This window comes from Apteryx mantelli, chromosome 2, assembly GCF_036417845.1.
Source record: "Apteryx mantelli isolate bAptMan1 chromosome 2, bAptMan1.hap1, whole genome shotgun sequence".
NCBI lineage: Eukaryota > Metazoa > Chordata > Aves > Apterygiformes > Apterygidae > Apteryx > Apteryx mantelli.
The window spans coordinates 119,904,250-119,923,085 of record NC_089979.1 but is presented as its reverse complement, the minus strand read 5'-3'; the positions used below and the strand labels follow the sequence as shown (position 1 = coordinate 119,923,085).

Below are 18,836 nucleotides of genomic sequence, written 5' to 3'. Positions count from 1 at the left end.
GCTGCCACTTTCCAGCCTTTGCAAGTGATTGCTGGTCCCCTACACTTGTTTTTAGATTCCTATAGTTCCTTCTCAAACACAGAGCTCCCCGAATCTCTGTTTCCTTGCAGCTGCTCTGCAGAAACGCCTTTGTAGCAAGTGTGCAGGATTAAAACAGCGAGCGCTCCAAAACAGTTAAATGTAAGGTCCTGCAGTATTTAAGCTACTAGAAAGATCATTATGGCATTTACTTTAAACTACTATCTATCACCACTAGAAAGATTAATTAGGTTCATAATTATCACCTGAAAGGGACCTGAAAGAAGTAATTAGAGGAACCAATTTGTTTAGAAAAAAAGAAACAAAACATTTTGTTTCAAATAGCTTCAAATAACTGACAAATGGCCAATAGTTCTGTAAATTTAGAAGGAGAAACATACTCCAAAAAGATGTTGTCAGCATTTTCAGTAATTCCACACTCCATTTTTTTCCTCACAGTGCAGAGCAAAATCTCTTTTTTTTTTTTGGGGGGGGGGTGTCAGGGGAGGTCAGGTTGAATATCAGGATTTAACATTTTTGATTCTCCTTCCCACCAACCTTTTTGATATATTGGAAAGGATTAACAGGATTGGCAAGTATTGGGTTTTTGTTTTTTTAACCATCTCTAATAATCACACTAATTGGGTTTCTTTTTTTTTTTTTTTCCTTATACAGGGCTGGGTATTTTCAGATCCATTTTCTCTTCTGGGTTTTCCTTTGGATTTCAAGTCAAAATGTACATTTCCCCTGTGAATAGCAACCTCTGCTCTTTGCCTAACCAAGTCTCCCTGATGTGTGTTCATGATATGCAGGCTACCTCAGCAACAATCTCATATACAAAATCTTCTGTGTTTCTGCCTCTCCACCTTTGCCATGCCTGCGCTATAATTCACCTCTGTGGGTAAGGGCAGCGTACTCTCTTTTGGGGGAAGCGGCCACCCATCCTATGCAGCTTTAAATATAGAGAGGTTTGAGGAAACACAAGCACGACAGGCACCAGCAGTCACTCCCTACGATCGCCCAAGAGAAAGCACAACCAAGGAGGGGTACAGTGGGGCTCAGCCGCTCCAGCTCACCCTTCCTGTAACCACGGAGCAGAAATGGGACAAAAGAGATGGAGAGGGACTAAAGTTACCAGCAAAAGAGAGGGCTGAGAACAAACGTTTGGCATCCAAGTGTACTAACACGCAGCTCTTGGAGTAGAAACGGCATAAAAAGGCTGCGAAAGGGCTTTCAGGGTTGGGCTTTCGCCACTCCCGGTATCCTGTCTGTCCCTTCCTTTCAGACATCAGCAGACCTGCCCCGGTGTCAGGTCACCACTCCGCACTGCTCACCCCGCCTCCCAGCAGCGCCAGGGCCCCGGCCCCGGCCCGCGCCCCCCGGCCCCCGCCGGCCCGAGCGCCCGGCACAGCCCCGCGCCGGGAGCCCCCGGCAAGAGCTGGCGCGGCGCGGCAGCCGGCGCGGCTTTGCTTTCCATCACAGGTGCGACGGGAAGGCCTCACGGCTGAGCGAGGCCTTTCAGCAGCTGGTCAGGAGAGGCTGCGTGAAGAACAGCCTTTAATTCATGGATATTATTTTACCCTGCACTGAAGATTTCAAAGCGGGAGGGGAGCCCGGATTATTTCAGCGCTTGCTGCCGGAGAGCAGACGCAGTCGCCACCTCCCCGGCTGCAGTCCCGGCCGCTGCGCCCCGCCGCCCTCCTTACCCCGCCGCCGGCCGCCGCCGCGCCGCGCAGCGCCCGCGGCCCCGGCCCCAGCGCCAGCTTCGCCGCCGCCGCCGCCGCCGCCCCCAGCAGCCCCGCCGCCGCCGCCGCCGCGCCGCCCGCCCGCATGGCCCCGGCCCGAGCCGCCGCCGCCTTCCGGGCAGCGCCCCGCGCGGCTCCCGCTGCGGCTCCGGCGCCGCCTCCGCGGGCGGCCCAGGGGCTGAGGCGGGGCGGCGCCGGCGTGGGAGGGGGGAACCGCCTCCACCGCGCTACTCTAAAGGCAGCCGGTGGGCATCAGTCTAACCCCCCCCCCCCCAAAAAAAAACAGACCAACCACCCATGCAGTCTTCCTTTATATACAAAGACATTTATTAAACTAAAGAAAAAGGTAACAGTGTAACACTGCCCACAGGGCACAACAAGGGGCTTGTGGTCCAAAACAGCCCCCAGCCACCTGCTGTCTGCACTAGCCTTCTAACTTCTTCCCACTTCTGATGTTCAAACTCTTCAATTTAAGCTCAGTTTTAAACTTTGATGCTTCAGACCAAAGTTCAGGTAGAAACAAGTCTGCAGCACTATGCGACTTTAAAAATCCATAGATCAGTTGGGGGAAAAATTTGGTTCTCAACAGTCAAGTACAGAACAAACTCACTAGGTATCCTGCCCTTTAACTGACACACATCTTTGTACAGTACTACTAAATGATGGAGCAAAAGGAAACGAAGGAGTCAAAAATAGAATGATGGGATTACTGACTGTATCAAAAAAAAAACCCCTAAAAATCCTGCTACAAGTGTTTGATATTGCTATATAATGTTCTGTGTTCTGCTAATAAAAGTTCCAGTTACTTGCAATAAACCTCCATATCTTTAGTGTGACTTAATGAGATTGTACTGCACCTTTAAAAATGTTTTGTGTATCTTCAGAACTGTTAAGAAATAAGATCTTTTGTTTGCTAAGAAAATGGTTACAAAATGCTTATAAAGTTATTTTCCACAAGGCTATTATAGAAGTCTGCTGTAAATTTACAGTAGGGGGGAAAAAAACAATTTTGCAAAGCATTTTAATTTCAACTAGAGTAAGAGAAATACAATGCCACAAGATATTTATAGTACTATTTACAAATCTATTAAAATGACCTTCCTACTTTACTGAACAAACATCAACATGAAAAATATTTTTAAGCAATCCATGAGTATTAATGAGTTCATAGGTTTGACAGTTAATTTCAACCCAGTGCAAACATTGTAAATTTTGCTAAAAATCACAAAGAAATTGTGCTCTTATAAATTCAGCTAAGGTGAAAAAAAGTAGCATTTCAGAAGAGACATGAACCTGAATTCAGGCACGAAAAGAAACAAGAGTTCAGAGATGTTCCTGTAAGAAAGCTTTTCCTTGGCAAGGCATAAAATTTTCAAGGAAGTCTCTTCCAGCACCTGTACAAAATCAGTTTGCGTAAAAATTATAGAGCCCCTTCAATAAGAAGGTGTTACAATATCAATGAAAGCTGTGCACTTAGCTGGAGTAGAATTCTTCACTAAAAGTTACTACCAGCAAAACATCCAGGAACTAAAATACTTAATTATTCTGAGTATAGCTGATAACATTCTGGGACTAACAGCAAAAGCCAAGTCTGACAACTGGTTTGTTCTTATTCTGTGTACTTTAAAAATGTGGTTTTGCAGTTTTGTGTCATTGTAGCTGATCATGACTTCTACATACATCACATTTTTTAGTTTCTTTCAAAAAAGAAATTTCAACACGTAGTTTTTCAGTCTCCTGTAAAGCAGAAAAAAAAAGTATTTAGAACTATATAGGTATTAAGGAAGCTGCACTCATTTCTTTCAGATTTCAAAGTAAGTGATAGCTACACTTGCTCAAGTGTTTGAAACACTATATACTTGAGGAAGTCGAGTGGGATTTTTTTAAAATGTCTGTGAGAAGACAGACCAGTCATGAACCATGCAGTTGCATATAACAGAGGTATCAATAACTCTTAAACAGAAGAAGAATTCTAGTTTCCATTATCAAAGCTCAGCTTTCTTCTACATCAGACCATTATTTCATTTGAATTCTACTCTCTGAAACTCACCTCAGTAAGTTTAGCATAATCTTTCTTCATTTTCACAAGATACTGAATCTTCTGGTTTAGATTTTTATGACCTAGCAATTTCCCATTCTCCTCAGCAAGAGATTCCACTTGCTTCCTCAGCAAGTCCATTTCCTGTAATTAATAAATACATTATGTATACCTTGACTTTAACCCTCCCTTCTCCTTCCAGAAGAAATAGTTTCTTTTGAACTGATTAACACTGCCATTTAAATTTGTTGTAATGTACGACTTAAGAGTTGGTTCAGTCAGGCAATATATATTTGTCACTGGCCTTTTTAGGTACTACATCAGATCTCTCTAAAAGACAAATGCATCATTTGATTTTTTATTATGAATTGCAGCAGTGATTTCTGTACCCAAAATTCCACTAGTGTTTTACCAGAACACCAGGAAATACCATTGTAAATGTAACTAAATGGTAAGACAAAACATTTTCAGAGTCAGTCTTCGATTGCTAATTATTTCACAATATCAACCAACTAGCAACAGCTCTACCTCCACTGAATATGATTCCACTGTAAAGTTAACAACAAAAAAAAATACACATTTATAACCTTTCCAATTCTGTCTCTCTCTTCATATGTTTCCTCCAGTTTTGATCTAATTTCTTCTTTTTCATGAAATGCTTTCAGCTCCAAAGCTCTTGTTCGTTCTATCTCCAGAGTCATTTCGAGACAGGTATTCTCTTTGATTTTGAGGGTATTTTTGATCTCTTCTAACCTGCCAATATAAAAGCATCACAAAATATTAAAAAACCAAAATAAATGGCATACGACTGAATTATGTCAGCCTTGGACATCAAGGCAGACTCTAAAAAAGATCTTTTTGACACAATTTCTTTTCCGTAGAATCCAGCGCTAACAGAAGAAGAGCGTACATACCGCTTCCCAGCTGTTATCTCTAACTAGCCAGTGTTTTGGAGCTGCTCCTCCTCTGGGAAGCATGCTGTTTCCAACCCAGGACGTACAACTCCACTCATAAAACAGAAAATAGAAACTTAGCCTAAGGGGACCCTTGGAGTTCACCTAACACTGGTAAATCTACCAGATGAACTCCACTGCTTTTATGAAGACCTTCCCAGTTTTGACTGCTTGTTTGTATATGGCTTTTCCCTAATAGCAATTTTGCTGAGAAACATCTCTGAATAGCTCAGAGGGGGTCTGAGCTTGTTTGGCCTGAGGACAGGACAAGGACCACCACTTCAGAAAAATGCCACTGAAAATGGTTTAATCCTATCAGGATCACAGAATATTAAACTGTGTCATCAAATTTAGCAGCATTTCTACTGATAGTGAGAACTTTAGTAGGTTTGTCTATTCTCAAGTATGGCATAAATTAAAATATTTTTGTTCTCATTTTTGTTTCCCTAAAGCCTGAGGTTTAAAACCAACTGTAGGAAATGAGTATTTATTTGCTACACATTTGTCAACACTTTTCCTTGATGACAAAAAACCCCCCATTTTTCCTCTCTGTATGTTGTTTGTTCGTGTGAGACATTTAAAAATATACATTCCTTAGAGTATTACAATGTCAGACATGAATACATGCCAACATGACCAGATATGAAAATGCAATGCATTAAAAACAAAATAAGCCCTAATCAAGATTAGAACTCCTGGAACATTTAGAATGAAATCCTTTTGAAATGACCATATTCATAAAAAAAATTTCATCCTTAAAGGAGTTATTTATATAGAAAGCATGCCATTAAATGCAAATAACCCAAATATTAGGAAATTCGGCCACAACATGAATCTCCGAAGCAATATAGATTGGGGAAAGAACAACAGGAGCAAAGTTTTCAAATTAATTTTTATCTACTAACTCATTATATTATTTCCTGGATACTATCCATCCAATGTGCAGAACACTTGAATTTCCAGGACTTCTTGGATGATAGCCCAAATACAATCTAAGGATACTCTAATAATAAACAGTTTTCATTATTTGAGCTGAAATTCAAAAAAAAATTAAGCAAACAGCATAAAAACCAAAGAATTAGATTTTAAGTTACTACTACTATCTTAAATATTTTATAACGGAAAGAAATGAACACTATTTCAATTTAACTTGAAAAGGAACATCCTTAAAAGTCACTGCATATAAAAATTCAAAGCCCTATGCTGTAGATAATTTTACACAGTCCCATGATGTCCCTTCCAAGCTAAGCTTTTCTATAGTTCCACCTATTTCAGAGTATTTTCCTCATAAATTACTACTCTTGCAGCAAATTAGTCAGAGGTACTACTACCACCTACTGATGAAAGATGGTAAAAACTGGATGTTTCTTTCAAAAGTATAAACATTATTTCCACACTGTCTCTTACAAATTCAGATCTCAACTTCCAGTTACTTGAATTCCAAATACTTTGAATTGAATCCAATTCAAACTACATCTTTTTGGTGTTAATGAGTTTAATACAAGTCTCCAACTCAGTGAGAAATATTAAACTTACTCTGCTTTGATTTTCAGCATCTCCTCCATTGCTTTATTCTGTAAAAGTTCAAAATATAAATTACATTCTTAATATTTAAAATATATACATATACTTAAAATGATTTCTGCCCCTTACTTGATGCCAAGTATCTTAATTTCAGATACCACCAAAATAATCCTACTACCTAATAACTCACATCTCTAACATTCACTCTAAGTTAATCTCCTTGTTATATGCATATATTTTTGCTTCATGCCAGCACAGATGACCCACATCAATGTCTCTGCCCATAAATAAACAGCCAGCCACTGAAGCTTTCACCGGGGCATTCTTCTGTCTTGGAAATCCATGAAACCACAACATTAACCTCCTTTCGGCAGAAGTCTTGATATTAGCAAGTGACATAATCTTTGCTTTTTAACCCATTGGCGATAAATCAGATCTACTGATCTGAATCTCATTTTGCTTACTGTTCTGTGAATTTGACACCCAGTTCAGTGGAGTTAGACCAGGGTAGATACCATAAGAGATTAGTATCAAGTTCTGTGTCTATTAGAATTCACTAGTAACCAGTGCTCGTTTCACTGACACAAAACAGAAGAAAACATGATGAGTAATACTTCCCAGCAGGGAAACAAAAGCTGAATACTACACGAAAAGTGACATACCTTGGCCAGTCGTTCTTCAGCAATCTCCTTCTCTTTGAGGTGTTGAACATCAGAATATTTCTGATCACTAGGAAATCCAAGAATATGAGGAAAGTTTTGCACATACATAAGAAACCAGTCATAAAAACAACGGCTTCTCCAGATTAAACTTGTAATGCATGCAACTGTCTTGATGCACGTTCAGATTCAGAATACTGAACATCATAAAACAACTCTGCAAGGGTTTTAACTTTAATATTCTAGAAGTACCACATTTTCCTTTGGTAGAGCATAAGTATAGAGAAATTAATGTTTCAGTGAAAAGATCATTTGGAAAAAAATTATAATAACCATGCAACTGTGTGGTAGATAACTTCAGGACTGAGGTAAATGTTTTACTGACAGTGTACACTTGCACATAGACTGCAGAAAGCAACTCCATCCTACAAGATCTTTGCTCAGTGATCTTGCCAAGTTAAGAGGATAAAAGATTTTTGCATTCAGAAGACTTGGAAACTGTTTTTTTAATTTTTAATAAACATCACTGCAGGTAGAAGTAAGCAAACACCAAACCAAATAAAAAACCAAACCAAATAAAAAACCAAACCAAATAAAAAACCAAACCAAATAAAAAACCAAACCAAATAAAAAACCAAACCAAATAAAAAACCAAACCAAATAAAAAACCAAACCAAATAAAAAACCAAACCAAATAAAAAACCAAACCAAATAAAAAACCAAACCAAATAAAAAACCAAACCCACATCTAAACCAAAACACCATTAGGGCCACTTCCTTCTCAGAGCTGGCATTCAGGGAAGAACTGCGTTGATTAATAATTATTCTAATATGACATAATTATAAAAGGTTGCTATTTTCAGTAACAAAGTCTCTGTCAACCTACCTAGCTAGGGTGATATTTTCCATACCTGGTATATGCTGCCTCAGGTTGAATGTGTGGGTTGGTCATTTTTTTTATTTTTTTAAACATTATTTAAATGCCAGTTTAAACAGTCTAACCACTTCTAATACTTCCCCTTATGTTTTGGGGACAGATTTGAGAAGCGGTTTTGTACAAAGTCCTGTATATCATTTCACCTCCACAAAATCCACCCAAATTCAGCCAGCTTATAAATCTTTGGGAAAGACTAGAGCAAACCCTGTTTACTTATTCTCAGTAGATAGTTATGTGAACTTTAAAATCCCCCAAATAATATTGCTGATTACGTTCAGGCTTTTCAAATTCTAGCACTGGTCAGCCTATACCAGCTTCAAAGAGGTGAACAGAGCCCGCTCCAGCTTAGCATTACAGAGATGAAGGCTGACCTTTCCTGTATGGCTGCTCTTCCCTGTGCTAAGGCTAAATACCAAAAGAGAGCGGGCACTTGGCCTCATCTTGTATTCTCAGGCATCCGCCTAAGGCCTCCAATGCAGCTGAAGATCCTCACATCTCACCACTCTCATGTGCGAGACCAATGATCAAATCTTGGTCTCTAACACTGGGCTGCACAAAGGATAATCACCTGCTACTGCTATCAGCTGTTCCCATAATGTATAAGGCATGAGTCTGCATTGTGAATATCCCCACCTGAGATATCTGAACCTGATTTTTCATAGAGCATGTAATATAATACAGCCTTCAACCTATCCAAACCATAACCTGTCAACTTCAACAGCAGCTGAGAATTGTTAGTGCTGTGCAAGTTATATCCCAGGGTCTCAAGTCAGGCATCCAGCAAATAAGGAACATAAAATTAATGCTGTTGTGTGGAAAAACTGGGTCTAAGTGACCTACTCTATAAACTGTATGAAAAACTAAGCCACAGAAGTCAGTTTTCCAGGGCGAGTAACCACTTTTTTTCTGCAATTCCCACTCTAATTCACCACACACTTGAAAATTACTGCCACGAACTAAGCAGAAGGCCCTAGAGACCGCAGTATCATTCAGTATCCCACCTGATCTGTCCCACCAAACAGGCCTTGTGCACAGACTGTTTTCCACAGACTTATTTTCCACAAGCTCCATGAATCACTCATTCAGTAACTGCAGATTATTTTTTTATATATATATATATACACACACACACACACGCAAGGACAAATTGGGGTTGCACAGACACCTGCAATTACAGCATCTTTGAATTGGAATGTTTAACATTGTAAGTTTAATAATGTTCTCTTAACTTGAAATACTTATCCTACAAAAAAAGCCAGTTCTAAAACTGACAACATTGATACTTTATTGAATATAGATATTCTAGAAGTTATGAAAAATATTTTTGAAACCTTTAATAGGCAAAAAAGAGACTGAGCATCAATCTTTGGGTCTAAGTCACTGTTTACTAAAACTGCCCCTTAAAAAATTACTTGTCATTAAACATCAACAGAACTACCTGCTGCCAATGAATTATCCTTTTCTCAAAATATGAAGCAGATTATGCAATTCTTTACAAAACCAAAAAAAGTTAAAAAGCAGCAAGCTGTGAAACCAAATCTTTTCTGTCCAAAATAAAGTACAGACTGCAGTTCCAATCAAAGCTCAGGGTATCTCCAATCTGAGGTATACAACAGTGTGCCATCTTTTCAAAAGTTTGTTCCTTTGCCTTGAAAACATGAGGTGGTTCCGTTCAGCTCTATGTTAAAACTTCTGCTGATTTCATTGTGATATTTCATATCTACTGAATTCATAACTGCACATGTAGTGTGGAAATATATAACATATTATAATGGCTACAAATGTAATTATTTTGCATTCTTTGTCCATTTCTATCTGTAACTGTGCATAACTTGTAAGTTGAAGGCAATAAAGTTTACAAGTCAGTAAAAGATTTTCATAGAAAAGTCTGAGATTCTCAATTATACAAATAAGTTATATGCAATATTGTATTTCAAAAAAATGTGAATTTCAGTTTATCTTATACAATTGCTTAAAGTTAAGACAAGTTTTTCTTTTTTGTTTGTTTTTTTTTGTTTGTTTTTTTTACCTGATTTTGCTTTGTCTCTGAGCTTCTACAAGCTGGCTCTGTAAACTCCTGTTGTTCTCTGTCAATATCTGCATTTCCAGATGTAAGTTCGCCAATTTGTTTAACTGTTCCTAAACAAGTCAGATTGGAAACATTTTATTTGAAGACAGAAATGCAATCCCTATTTTCATTTCTGGTGGAACCCATTTTTAAACTAAAATTGACAAGATAAAACTCTGAAAGAAAACACACACAGTTCTGTTTTGCAAAGACCTGCACAACCCTTCTATTTACAGTTTTGTTAAAAACTGGCTTTGGAAGAAGCCAAAACAGTTTCACCAGCAAAAGTAATATTAACATTGATATTCGTGCACAGTAAACAACTGAGCCCTTGGGAAAATGAGATATATGGACACCCCCAAAGTTACCACTGTCTGTGTAAAACTTCCCTATCACAGGAGACAAAGAGCTAGGAGATGCTCCCATTCCCAAGAAGCTGGCTAGTTACCACACTAGGCAAGATGACCAGGAGCTGCCTTCCTGCATTACTGGACTGACTGCTAATGAGAGCTCATTAAGACAGAATACGGAATTCACATTTACTTTAACCTAGCAGATTACCTATATAGAGTTTAATTTACAGTACCTTAAGTCTTAGAATTTCATCATTTTTAGCTCTTCGTTCTTCATTCAGTTCATGTACAAGATGCTCTAGAGTAATTGCAGAAGCCCTCCGATCAGCTATTTCTTGCTCATGAGTTTCCAAGATTTTTGCCAGATTCACATCAAAATTAGGGGGAGTTTTTGGACACTAGCAAGTTAAAAAAAACAACAACAAAATCAAACTATTAGGAAAGAATTATTTCTCCTATTTATTAGTTAGAGGGACATTTTAATAGTTAATTGGAGATGCATTAATAAATTCCTAGTAGACAAATGACCAATAACACATTTAACTTACAAACAAGGCGAATGGGATTTCAAAGTTCTCAATACATTGTCATTTCTGCTTTCAGCCTGAAGCCATAGTGTTAAGTTGTTAAACTTTTTCCATGAGCTAAGTTCTAATAGCCTTTACATTGAAAACATTTCTCTCAAATACCATACCTGAGGAAATGTTACTGAAGATGAATCCACGAAGCAATCTATTTGCTTCATTTTTAATTCGTATTCATTCTTCCTCTTCTCCAGTTCTTCTGTCTTTTTATCCAACTATTAGAAACCCCAATGACAATTAGATTAGTGCATAACACTTGAAAAAATGTTAAAGAGCATACAGATCTCTATTTTGAGCAGACTATCCAAATACATACCATAGATGATTTAAAAGTCTTTTAGACTTCACTTTCATGGTTGTTTTCTATATTTACCCAATAAAATTGTTAATCACTCAACAGTTGCATTTAATAAGCATTGTTTAAAAGCATATATATACACTATATGTCTACATCTACATCTCTAATTGAATTTTGTTCTTGTTGCTGGCATTCTATTTTTTTTTGCCTTGGGAACGTTTAATCTACATTTCAAAGGAATTGCCGGCAGAGATGAACTAATAAGCCCTTTGATGGCAAACACTACTGGTCAAAACATGATTTGATACCAAAAAGAAGAAAAAAATTTACTGATACAGGTTTAATTTCCTGGAATAAGACATGCTAACATGATAGAAGGACCCTTCTTTCCAAAATGACTCATCCTTATTAGAGTTTTTGCCAAAACAGGTAAGATATATTAGTTAGCACTATGACAGTTAGAACTATTAAAGTTTGGAAAAAGCTTAATATAGCTAATTGGTCTCCAAAGCTCCACTCTCAGATTGCATCCTTTACAGAGATCAATAATTATCTCCATTATATAATGATACTATTTGTGGACAAGCGCAAGTAGAGGAAAAGTAAACCCCTCATTTACACTGGTTATACTGCAGGTTACTCTATCATTCTGGGTACTGATAATTCTACTCTGCTTTTAGAGTTAACATTTTTGCCAGCTCTAGATACCTTGAACAAAGGCTAGATAACCTTTAAATACCTTGAAAAAAATCCTTTGAACTACTGCTGTGCTTTTACACCAAGAAGCACTGCTCACCAAGAGTACTGCATACAAAGTGCTCTAAAATTACAAGTAATCCCCCACCATTTCCACAAGCTATTAATAACCACAACTGCTCTCAAAGAGCTAATTATCAGAAGAATTTCTTGTTCTACCTGTTCCCTCAGTTCCTGGATTAGAGTTTCTTTCTTTGTTATGTCTTCCTGCGCACACTGAAGCAATGAATCGTGATTCTTAGAGGCCTCTGTCAGCCTTATCAGCTGCTCAGTGGTATGATGCAAATCTTCACACAGAAGGTCTCTCTATTTTAAGTTGATGGATGAGTAAAGATAGAAATATTAAACTAAGAGTTAACTGTAAAGCAGTTGTTTTAAGATGTTATTGTCATTGTTGCTAGAGACTGCTAACAACTACAAGCACCCCCCTTTTGCCTTCACTTTTTCTTCCTGAATTGTGGCAAGAATTCATCTATAAACTTCTTATCTTGGCAAGTTTTCCCAAATGCATTATCTTGGCTGCAGAACAAAAATGAGAACTATCTTACAATATAGTTAGTTATATATTTGTGAGAATCACCGTTTTCAAGTATAATATACACTAAAAAAGATACAATTTAAAAAATAAAAGGCTAGAAAGGAAGGTCTAGATTTTAACCCACATTGAATTAGTGATTTTTACAGCTTTCTACTGCACTACTATTCTGTAGATACTTCTGATTTGTTCTAGCATCTAGACTCCAGTCCCCTGATCTGACAGGGCATCATACCTCCATGAGGCGTGTTAGCATAGAAGGGGAAAAAGTATTTAGTATCATAAACACCACCTTGGCTTAGTTCCAAAGAGATCTTCTCATCCAGTCAAAAAAGTATGAAGGAAATTAGTAACTGATGAACAAACTCAAAAGAAGGGGAGACCCTATAATTTCATCAGGAGCCAGATATACCCAAGGATAACACCATGGTAAGAATGCAGTTACTTCTGCTAAAAAACCCCAAACAATCCAAAACAAACAAACAAAACCAATTTACTTGGCAGGAAATTTAGCCTGGGATTCCATAGTCAATTTTAGGTCAAATTTAGGTATGGTTATAAGTGAAGTCAGTCTGTTCTTTAAGCATAGTGGAAATGTATCAAAAGGTGGCGTTTGAGAAGCACACGCTACTCTGGAAGACCTCGTTATTGCTCTCTGATTGGACTAAGCATATGTAATATGACTGAGTATCTTGTAGAACCTGAAATTAGTCATAAGGACAGGGCAGTTGTTTTGACTGAAGGACATATTCTCCAAAATAATGGGAAGGGCAATAAGAGGAAAGACCAAATTAAAAAAGTTACAATTATAAAAGCAAAACTGCAGTTGAATTAACCATGCATCCTAAATCTGTTTCCAGCAGGTGGAGCTTTTGGTTAAAATTATGAGTAAAGAGAAAAAACTGTCTAATAATGTAGCAGTGGGGAAGAGATAATGTTAACTATATTCTTCTGCCTATTTTACTTTCTCAGCTGCATCATCTAATGCTGCTGTTAAATTCAGCTGCTGCCTCCTCAGTTGCCTTAACAAGAATTAAACCAGGCTTTTAGCATAGGTTTTTATAAAATATTTATATAAAATAATGTGATAATTTAACAGAATTTGTCAGGTATTTCATTAAAAATTCCTTTCAGAACATCCTAACCAGTTATATTTGAACTAAAATGAGGTTAAGTTTTATACTAGTATTTTAAGCAAACACACATACAACTCCTCTGTTAAACAGATAATCACAATACATCAACATTAATGCTTTTACCTCAATGTTATCTGCTATTTGTTTTCTCTCCAAGGCTTCCATCAGTTCTTCAATCTTCTTTTCCTGATCCTCTATGATTCCTTTGCTTTCTTCTTTTGCAGCCAAAACAGAATTATACTTGCACTAAGAAAAAGGTTAAATTAAATTTTAGAATAGAAATGAAAACATGTTATCAGAGTGTTGCCAAGCATAATATAAATAAGTGTATATCATAAATCTTATGACAACTATAAACTTCATGTTTAAAAACTCATCCGAGTCAGTGACACTAAAACTAGAGTGAAATGTCATACTTGCTCAATTCTACAAACTGTGGGTTACTAAAAATTTGTTGTCAGAAGTAAAGAAAAGTTATTAATTTAATATGTATTAACCACTACAAACATCCATTATTGATAAAAGAGATATGTAGAAATTAGTCTCAGGAACATCTTGTCCTTCGGACCTTTCGGATTCATAGTTCATACATATATAGCATCTAAAACATTCCATTGGTTGCTCTATCAGTTTCTAAATAAGATCTGTTTTAATAAATAAGATGCATCTTATTTATACATAGGTTACTCACGTAAGTAGTTTATATTTATAGATGTAGAAAATAATCATTTCTCAGTTACAGTTCACATAAAAATTGACTCTCTCAAAAATGAATTTACTGAATTCAGCTTCAATTGTCAATGTCTTAAATCACCAAATTCCCAGAAAATCTAAACGTGACTGTCAGCTGAGCGTAGCTTACAGGATGTGAATAGGTCCCTTCAGAGACACTGCTCTTTACCCACCACGTGGAAAGAGTTCAGTTTTCAAGACAGCCTTAGGCATAAAATGTTCAGAAGATTTCAACATGTCAAAACAAAGAAGTTTCCTTCCATAACACTACAGCAAGTTATGCTGTTTGAGACCCGTGATAAGACATGTCATTGCCTTCCATTTCTGCAAAACTACACTGTGTCCTTCAGAATGACAGAACATACATTTATGTCCTCCAGCTCTCTTGTCAGCCCATCTATGGACTCAGTTTTACGATTAGTTGAAGACCTCAGCTCCTGGATCTGTCTCATCAAGTCGGTTACAACTTCCTGCAGCATAAGAAAAAAGTTAGTCCTGATTTATTTAAATTTATTTACTACTGGACATTGTTTGGTGTATAATTTGTCAATTCCAAATTTCAAACAGACATTTGAAAACGAGGCCTCAATACGTGCATGTAAAGGAGTACCAGGAAATGCGCTGTTAAATCATGAACTTTTGTCCTAAGCACTCATTGAAAGAATTAAATAACCTGCTGTGCTAATTGTAAGAGAAGACTAGCCCCCAGTACAAAAGCTTTAGACTCAGGCCGTGACGCATTTCTAATAGGAGATTACAATTACTATAGTTTAAGGTCAGATTTGTAAGGGAAAAAGGTACATTCAGAAACACCGCTGGGCTGACAGTACCAGATTCTTTTGGCCCTACACATCAGATTTGCTTTTAGCACAGAAAAAGCAACACTTGAAACAATGTATCGTGTTGATTAATGAACACACTATGCAATTTCTTATACCTATTTTACATATAGCATAAATGTTTGTGCTACAGGAACTTTTGTTATTCAAGCTTTCTAAAAACTAGAGCAGTCTTTGCATGTAAAAGTGCTTTGATTTTATTGATAAGATATCATAATCACAGTCAAGTTCTCACGATGTCTTAATCTTTTCTATTAGCCCATTACAACACTAACTGCAAGGCTGTGTTAATCAGCAGGGGAATTATACATGAATTCTCCACTGGATGTTTTGCCCACCAGATAGCTAAACCCTGTGCTGTCCTTTTTCCCCCTCTCCCCCTTCTCTCCTTTCTCCAGTTATCTTCTTGTATTTCCTCTAAAAGTATACCAGTTTTCTCCCATCCTGCAAACTCCATGCCAGTAAAAGGTAGAATTTATTTTACCTGGATACACAGCCAGACTTGCCTAGAACCACAGAATTACCAAGAATCATAGAAAGGTTTTGGGCTTTCAACTCTGCTTCAGAGCATGTAGTTACCTGCAAAACCTGGATATCAGTAACAGAAATAAGCCCAAACCTTATCTGCATCATTTGTCTTCTTCAAAGAAGCAATCATCTCCTCAGCAGCAGCCAGCTTCTGTTCCAATTTCTGCAGCTTTGCTTCCTAGAAGAAATATTAGTTGTGAAAGATAGCCTTAATTACTTTTGAAATATGTTTGATATACGCACAAAGCTATGAAATAAATGGAAGGAACTAAGTTGCTTACCTTACTGGGAAAAAAAAAAAAGCAGTAACAAAGTCATCTGAAACTTGAGAACTCTACATTTATTTTACTGTTAATCTACAGAACAGTCAGTTCACCAATAAGAATGCTATTAATGCACACAGAAATCCATAAACATATGATTTAGAGTCATTTAACTCTGCTGTTGTACCTGCTGCTCACATCGTGTCATCATTTCAGAGGATGGTTTCTCCACCTGTGCACTTTCAAGTACTTTCAAGAGCTCCCTGGAATAGAAAATATGTTCCTTGGGAGAACTGTAATCAGAATGTAAGAGCTTTAACAAGGATCAAGCCATATCAGTTTATTCTTAGTTACATTTCATTTTGAAAGAGTTCTTTAACAACCAGCTTCTTAGTACCACATAAAACACTTAGTTCAATTACTAGTCATACACTGCTCTCAGTGTTGGAACTTTATCTTTGACATGAAGAACTACATCTATAACGTTAATTGAATACATAAAAATGCAGCATTGTTCTACAATGAATAAATTAAAAAAAATCATTATGCAATCTTTTCTACAGAACTGGGGACAAACACATCTACCAAAAGGGTCCCTTACTAAATAAAAGTCTAGCATAGGACAAAACCTTTGAAGACAGGTGGAAATAAACCCCGCACACAATCGAAACTCACTTTGAATTGTTTTCTTTGTCTTCTTGGAGTTGTAATGTTAGTTTTTGATTATGTTCTTTTTCTGTTTTCAGGAGTTTCAAGAGGTTCTAGAATATGAAAATAAGTGTTGCTATAACAATTCTAGATGAAGATTTTTGAGACAACTTAAAATATGCAAGTTACAATGTGAGGCTTTTAGAATAATTTAAACCAAAATAAAAATCAAAACAACTCCTAGCATGCAGTTTAAAGTATTAGACTATGAGGAATCTAAAAACATGATTTTCAATCTGTCAGTGTTCCTTTAAACACTGAAAGAGAAATTTTACAGCAAACTTGCTGAGCAGGCAAACAGTGAACACTGCGGAAAAGCAGGCAAAATCGTTTGCAAAAGCCCTTGAGCAACCTCATTGCTGTTTTGCAGTCACTGCAGTCTGACAGCTTTTCAAGGACAGCATCAACCAAATTGCAGGACAGTGATCCAACACAAAAAGGCATAGATCATTTTAACAAGGTCACTACCACTATATAAAGTAGCTCCTTACAAGTTTTTCAGAGATGGAATAAATAAGCTAGTCTTAGCTAGCACTGAGATCAAAGATAACCAGCATTTCAATGTCAGGGTTCTTTTCCAAAGTGGTTTCTTATTCCTTTACTAATTAATCCATCTCCCTCAAAATTCCCGGAGCAATTTCTTCAGCCAAAGAACTTACTACTTCATCAGGCTATTGGATATTTCTTCTAGCCTGTGGTTGCAAAAATCTTGCACTAGGTTTAAAAAAAAAATCTGGATGCATCTTCCAGATGAGACCATTAGGAAACCTATTATTACTGTGGAACCTATGATCAATTATTTAATAGCATGGATTAAATAATCTGGCTTCATGAGGAAACGGATAATAAAGTCTTTTAAAATCCTTGACTGTCTTACACAAAGCTCAGTTTTCATTGCTTCAGCTTCTTGCTTTCTCTCCTCGAGCTGTTGCTTCAGTTGATCAGTCTCAAACTTCGTTACTTCTTGCAAATTTTCATAGTCATCCTGCAGGCTTGCTTTTTCTTCAAGAATCTTTTCATGTTCTAGCCTTTATTAAAAAGCCCCACAATATTGAGAGATAAGAATTTGTTCCATTATAAAAATGCCCTGATCAATTACATTTTACAAGCTTGAGACAATCTACAGAGTATAGTCTTATTTTAGAAAAAAGTGACTATGACATAAGGGGTGACATTTTTAATGAGAACCCCCAAATTTATGAAGGGGACAAGAGCTTTAAGGGACACTGGCAGAGATGACAGAGTGGGCCCTAGAAATAATATACTTCCTTCCCAAATTCTATACACGTAGAAATTTTAGTCACTTGTCTTGATCATGGTGCTCCGCCTTTTTTTTTTTTTTTTTTTAATGGTTGCTCTACAAAAAAACCACCATAACTATCAAAATGATCCTGGGTACCTAGACTATCTGCTTAATTGATACTTGGGTTATTTGTCCCATTCAAAAATCTTTCCATATTCTGGGCAAGTATGGATTATCTCCCTTTAAACTCTTGCCCTGAAGATGTATTTTATTTGATCTTTCACAAAAGGAAAAAGCTAAGAGGGATAAAAGAGCTGCTAGACAAGTGTTATGAGTCATGTTATTAATAGAGAGCCCACGGTAAGAATATTTACCACATACCCTCCAAAAGTCAGTACTTTTGCTAATACTTTTGCTAACACACTTAGTACTAATACAATACAATGCCAATATATTGGAGACATCACAACATTGAGTTTCTATTCCAGGTTCCCAGTCTCACAATGCATCACTCAAAAGATGACTTCAGCTAAGACAGGACTATAATGCAATAACATAGTTAAGCTTTCCAGGCAAAAAATCACCGTTAACTTAGTTGCACTAATAATTAAAAACATCATTGATTTCCAACTCCTCATAATAATTAATGTAAATTATTGCACACAATGCAGTGAGCTTTTCAGGCTTCAATTGGCTAGTTCCAGTTTTATTTTTGTGGTTGCTTTCTGCTTGTATTTTTAGATCAGCATCATTATGTCACCTGCTTCTTGGGAACAGACTGAAGAGTAGTAGTCATTTTTAGGATGAAATTGGAAAAAAATTCATGCCTCTTCAGCCACTTTATTTAGCTTATGAAGATCAAAAAGCTTACAGGTATATCCTATTTAATGGAAAAGTGCTATAGCAAACCAATATTGAA

General features: G+C 37.1%; 2 protein-coding genes across 4 annotated transcripts in view; both read right to left on the bottom strand.

Annotated features, from left to right (window-relative positions):
* TGM4 (transglutaminase 4) overlaps window positions 1–1,789 on the bottom strand; it is a 34,201-nt gene extending 32,412 nt beyond the window's left edge. Inside the window, exon 1 of the mRNA XM_067291362.1 lies at window positions 1,725–1,789. The gene's annotated coding sequence lies outside the window, so the exon portion shown is untranslated. The remainder of the gene's footprint in view (window positions 1–1,724) is intronic.
* Window positions 1,790–2,068: 279 nt separating this feature from the next.
* KIF15 (kinesin family member 15) overlaps window positions 2,069–18,836 on the bottom strand; it is a 38,360-nt gene continuing 21,592 nt past the window's right edge. The window contains exons 21-35 of one of the 3 annotated variants that reach the window (XM_067291359.1): window positions 17,552–17,702; window positions 16,642–16,727; window positions 16,154–16,259; window positions 15,795–15,881; window positions 14,702–14,806; window positions 13,728–13,850; window positions 12,093–12,239; window positions 10,990–11,094; window positions 10,529–10,693; window positions 9,904–10,013; window positions 6,941–7,007; window positions 6,291–6,328; window positions 4,389–4,554; window positions 3,814–3,945; window positions 2,069–3,500 (exon numbers count right to left, since the gene is read on the bottom strand). In XM_067291359.1, the coding sequence (XP_067147460.1) occupies window positions 3,414–3,500; window positions 3,814–3,945; window positions 4,389–4,554; window positions 6,291–6,328; window positions 6,941–7,007; window positions 9,904–10,013; window positions 10,529–10,693; window positions 10,990–11,094; window positions 12,093–12,239; window positions 13,728–13,850; window positions 14,702–14,806; window positions 15,795–15,881; window positions 16,154–16,259; window positions 16,642–16,727; window positions 17,552–17,702 (1,675 nt within the window). In that variant the 3' untranslated portion in view covers window positions 2,069–3,413. The remainder of the gene's footprint in view (window positions 3,501–3,813; window positions 3,946–4,388; window positions 4,555–6,290; window positions 6,329–6,940; window positions 7,008–9,903; window positions 10,014–10,528; window positions 10,694–10,989; window positions 11,095–12,092; window positions 12,240–13,727; window positions 13,851–14,701; window positions 14,807–15,794; window positions 15,882–16,153; window positions 16,260–16,641; window positions 16,728–17,551; window positions 17,703–18,836) is intronic. The other 2 variants (XM_067291360.1, XM_067291361.1) reach the window with 2 other exon arrangements.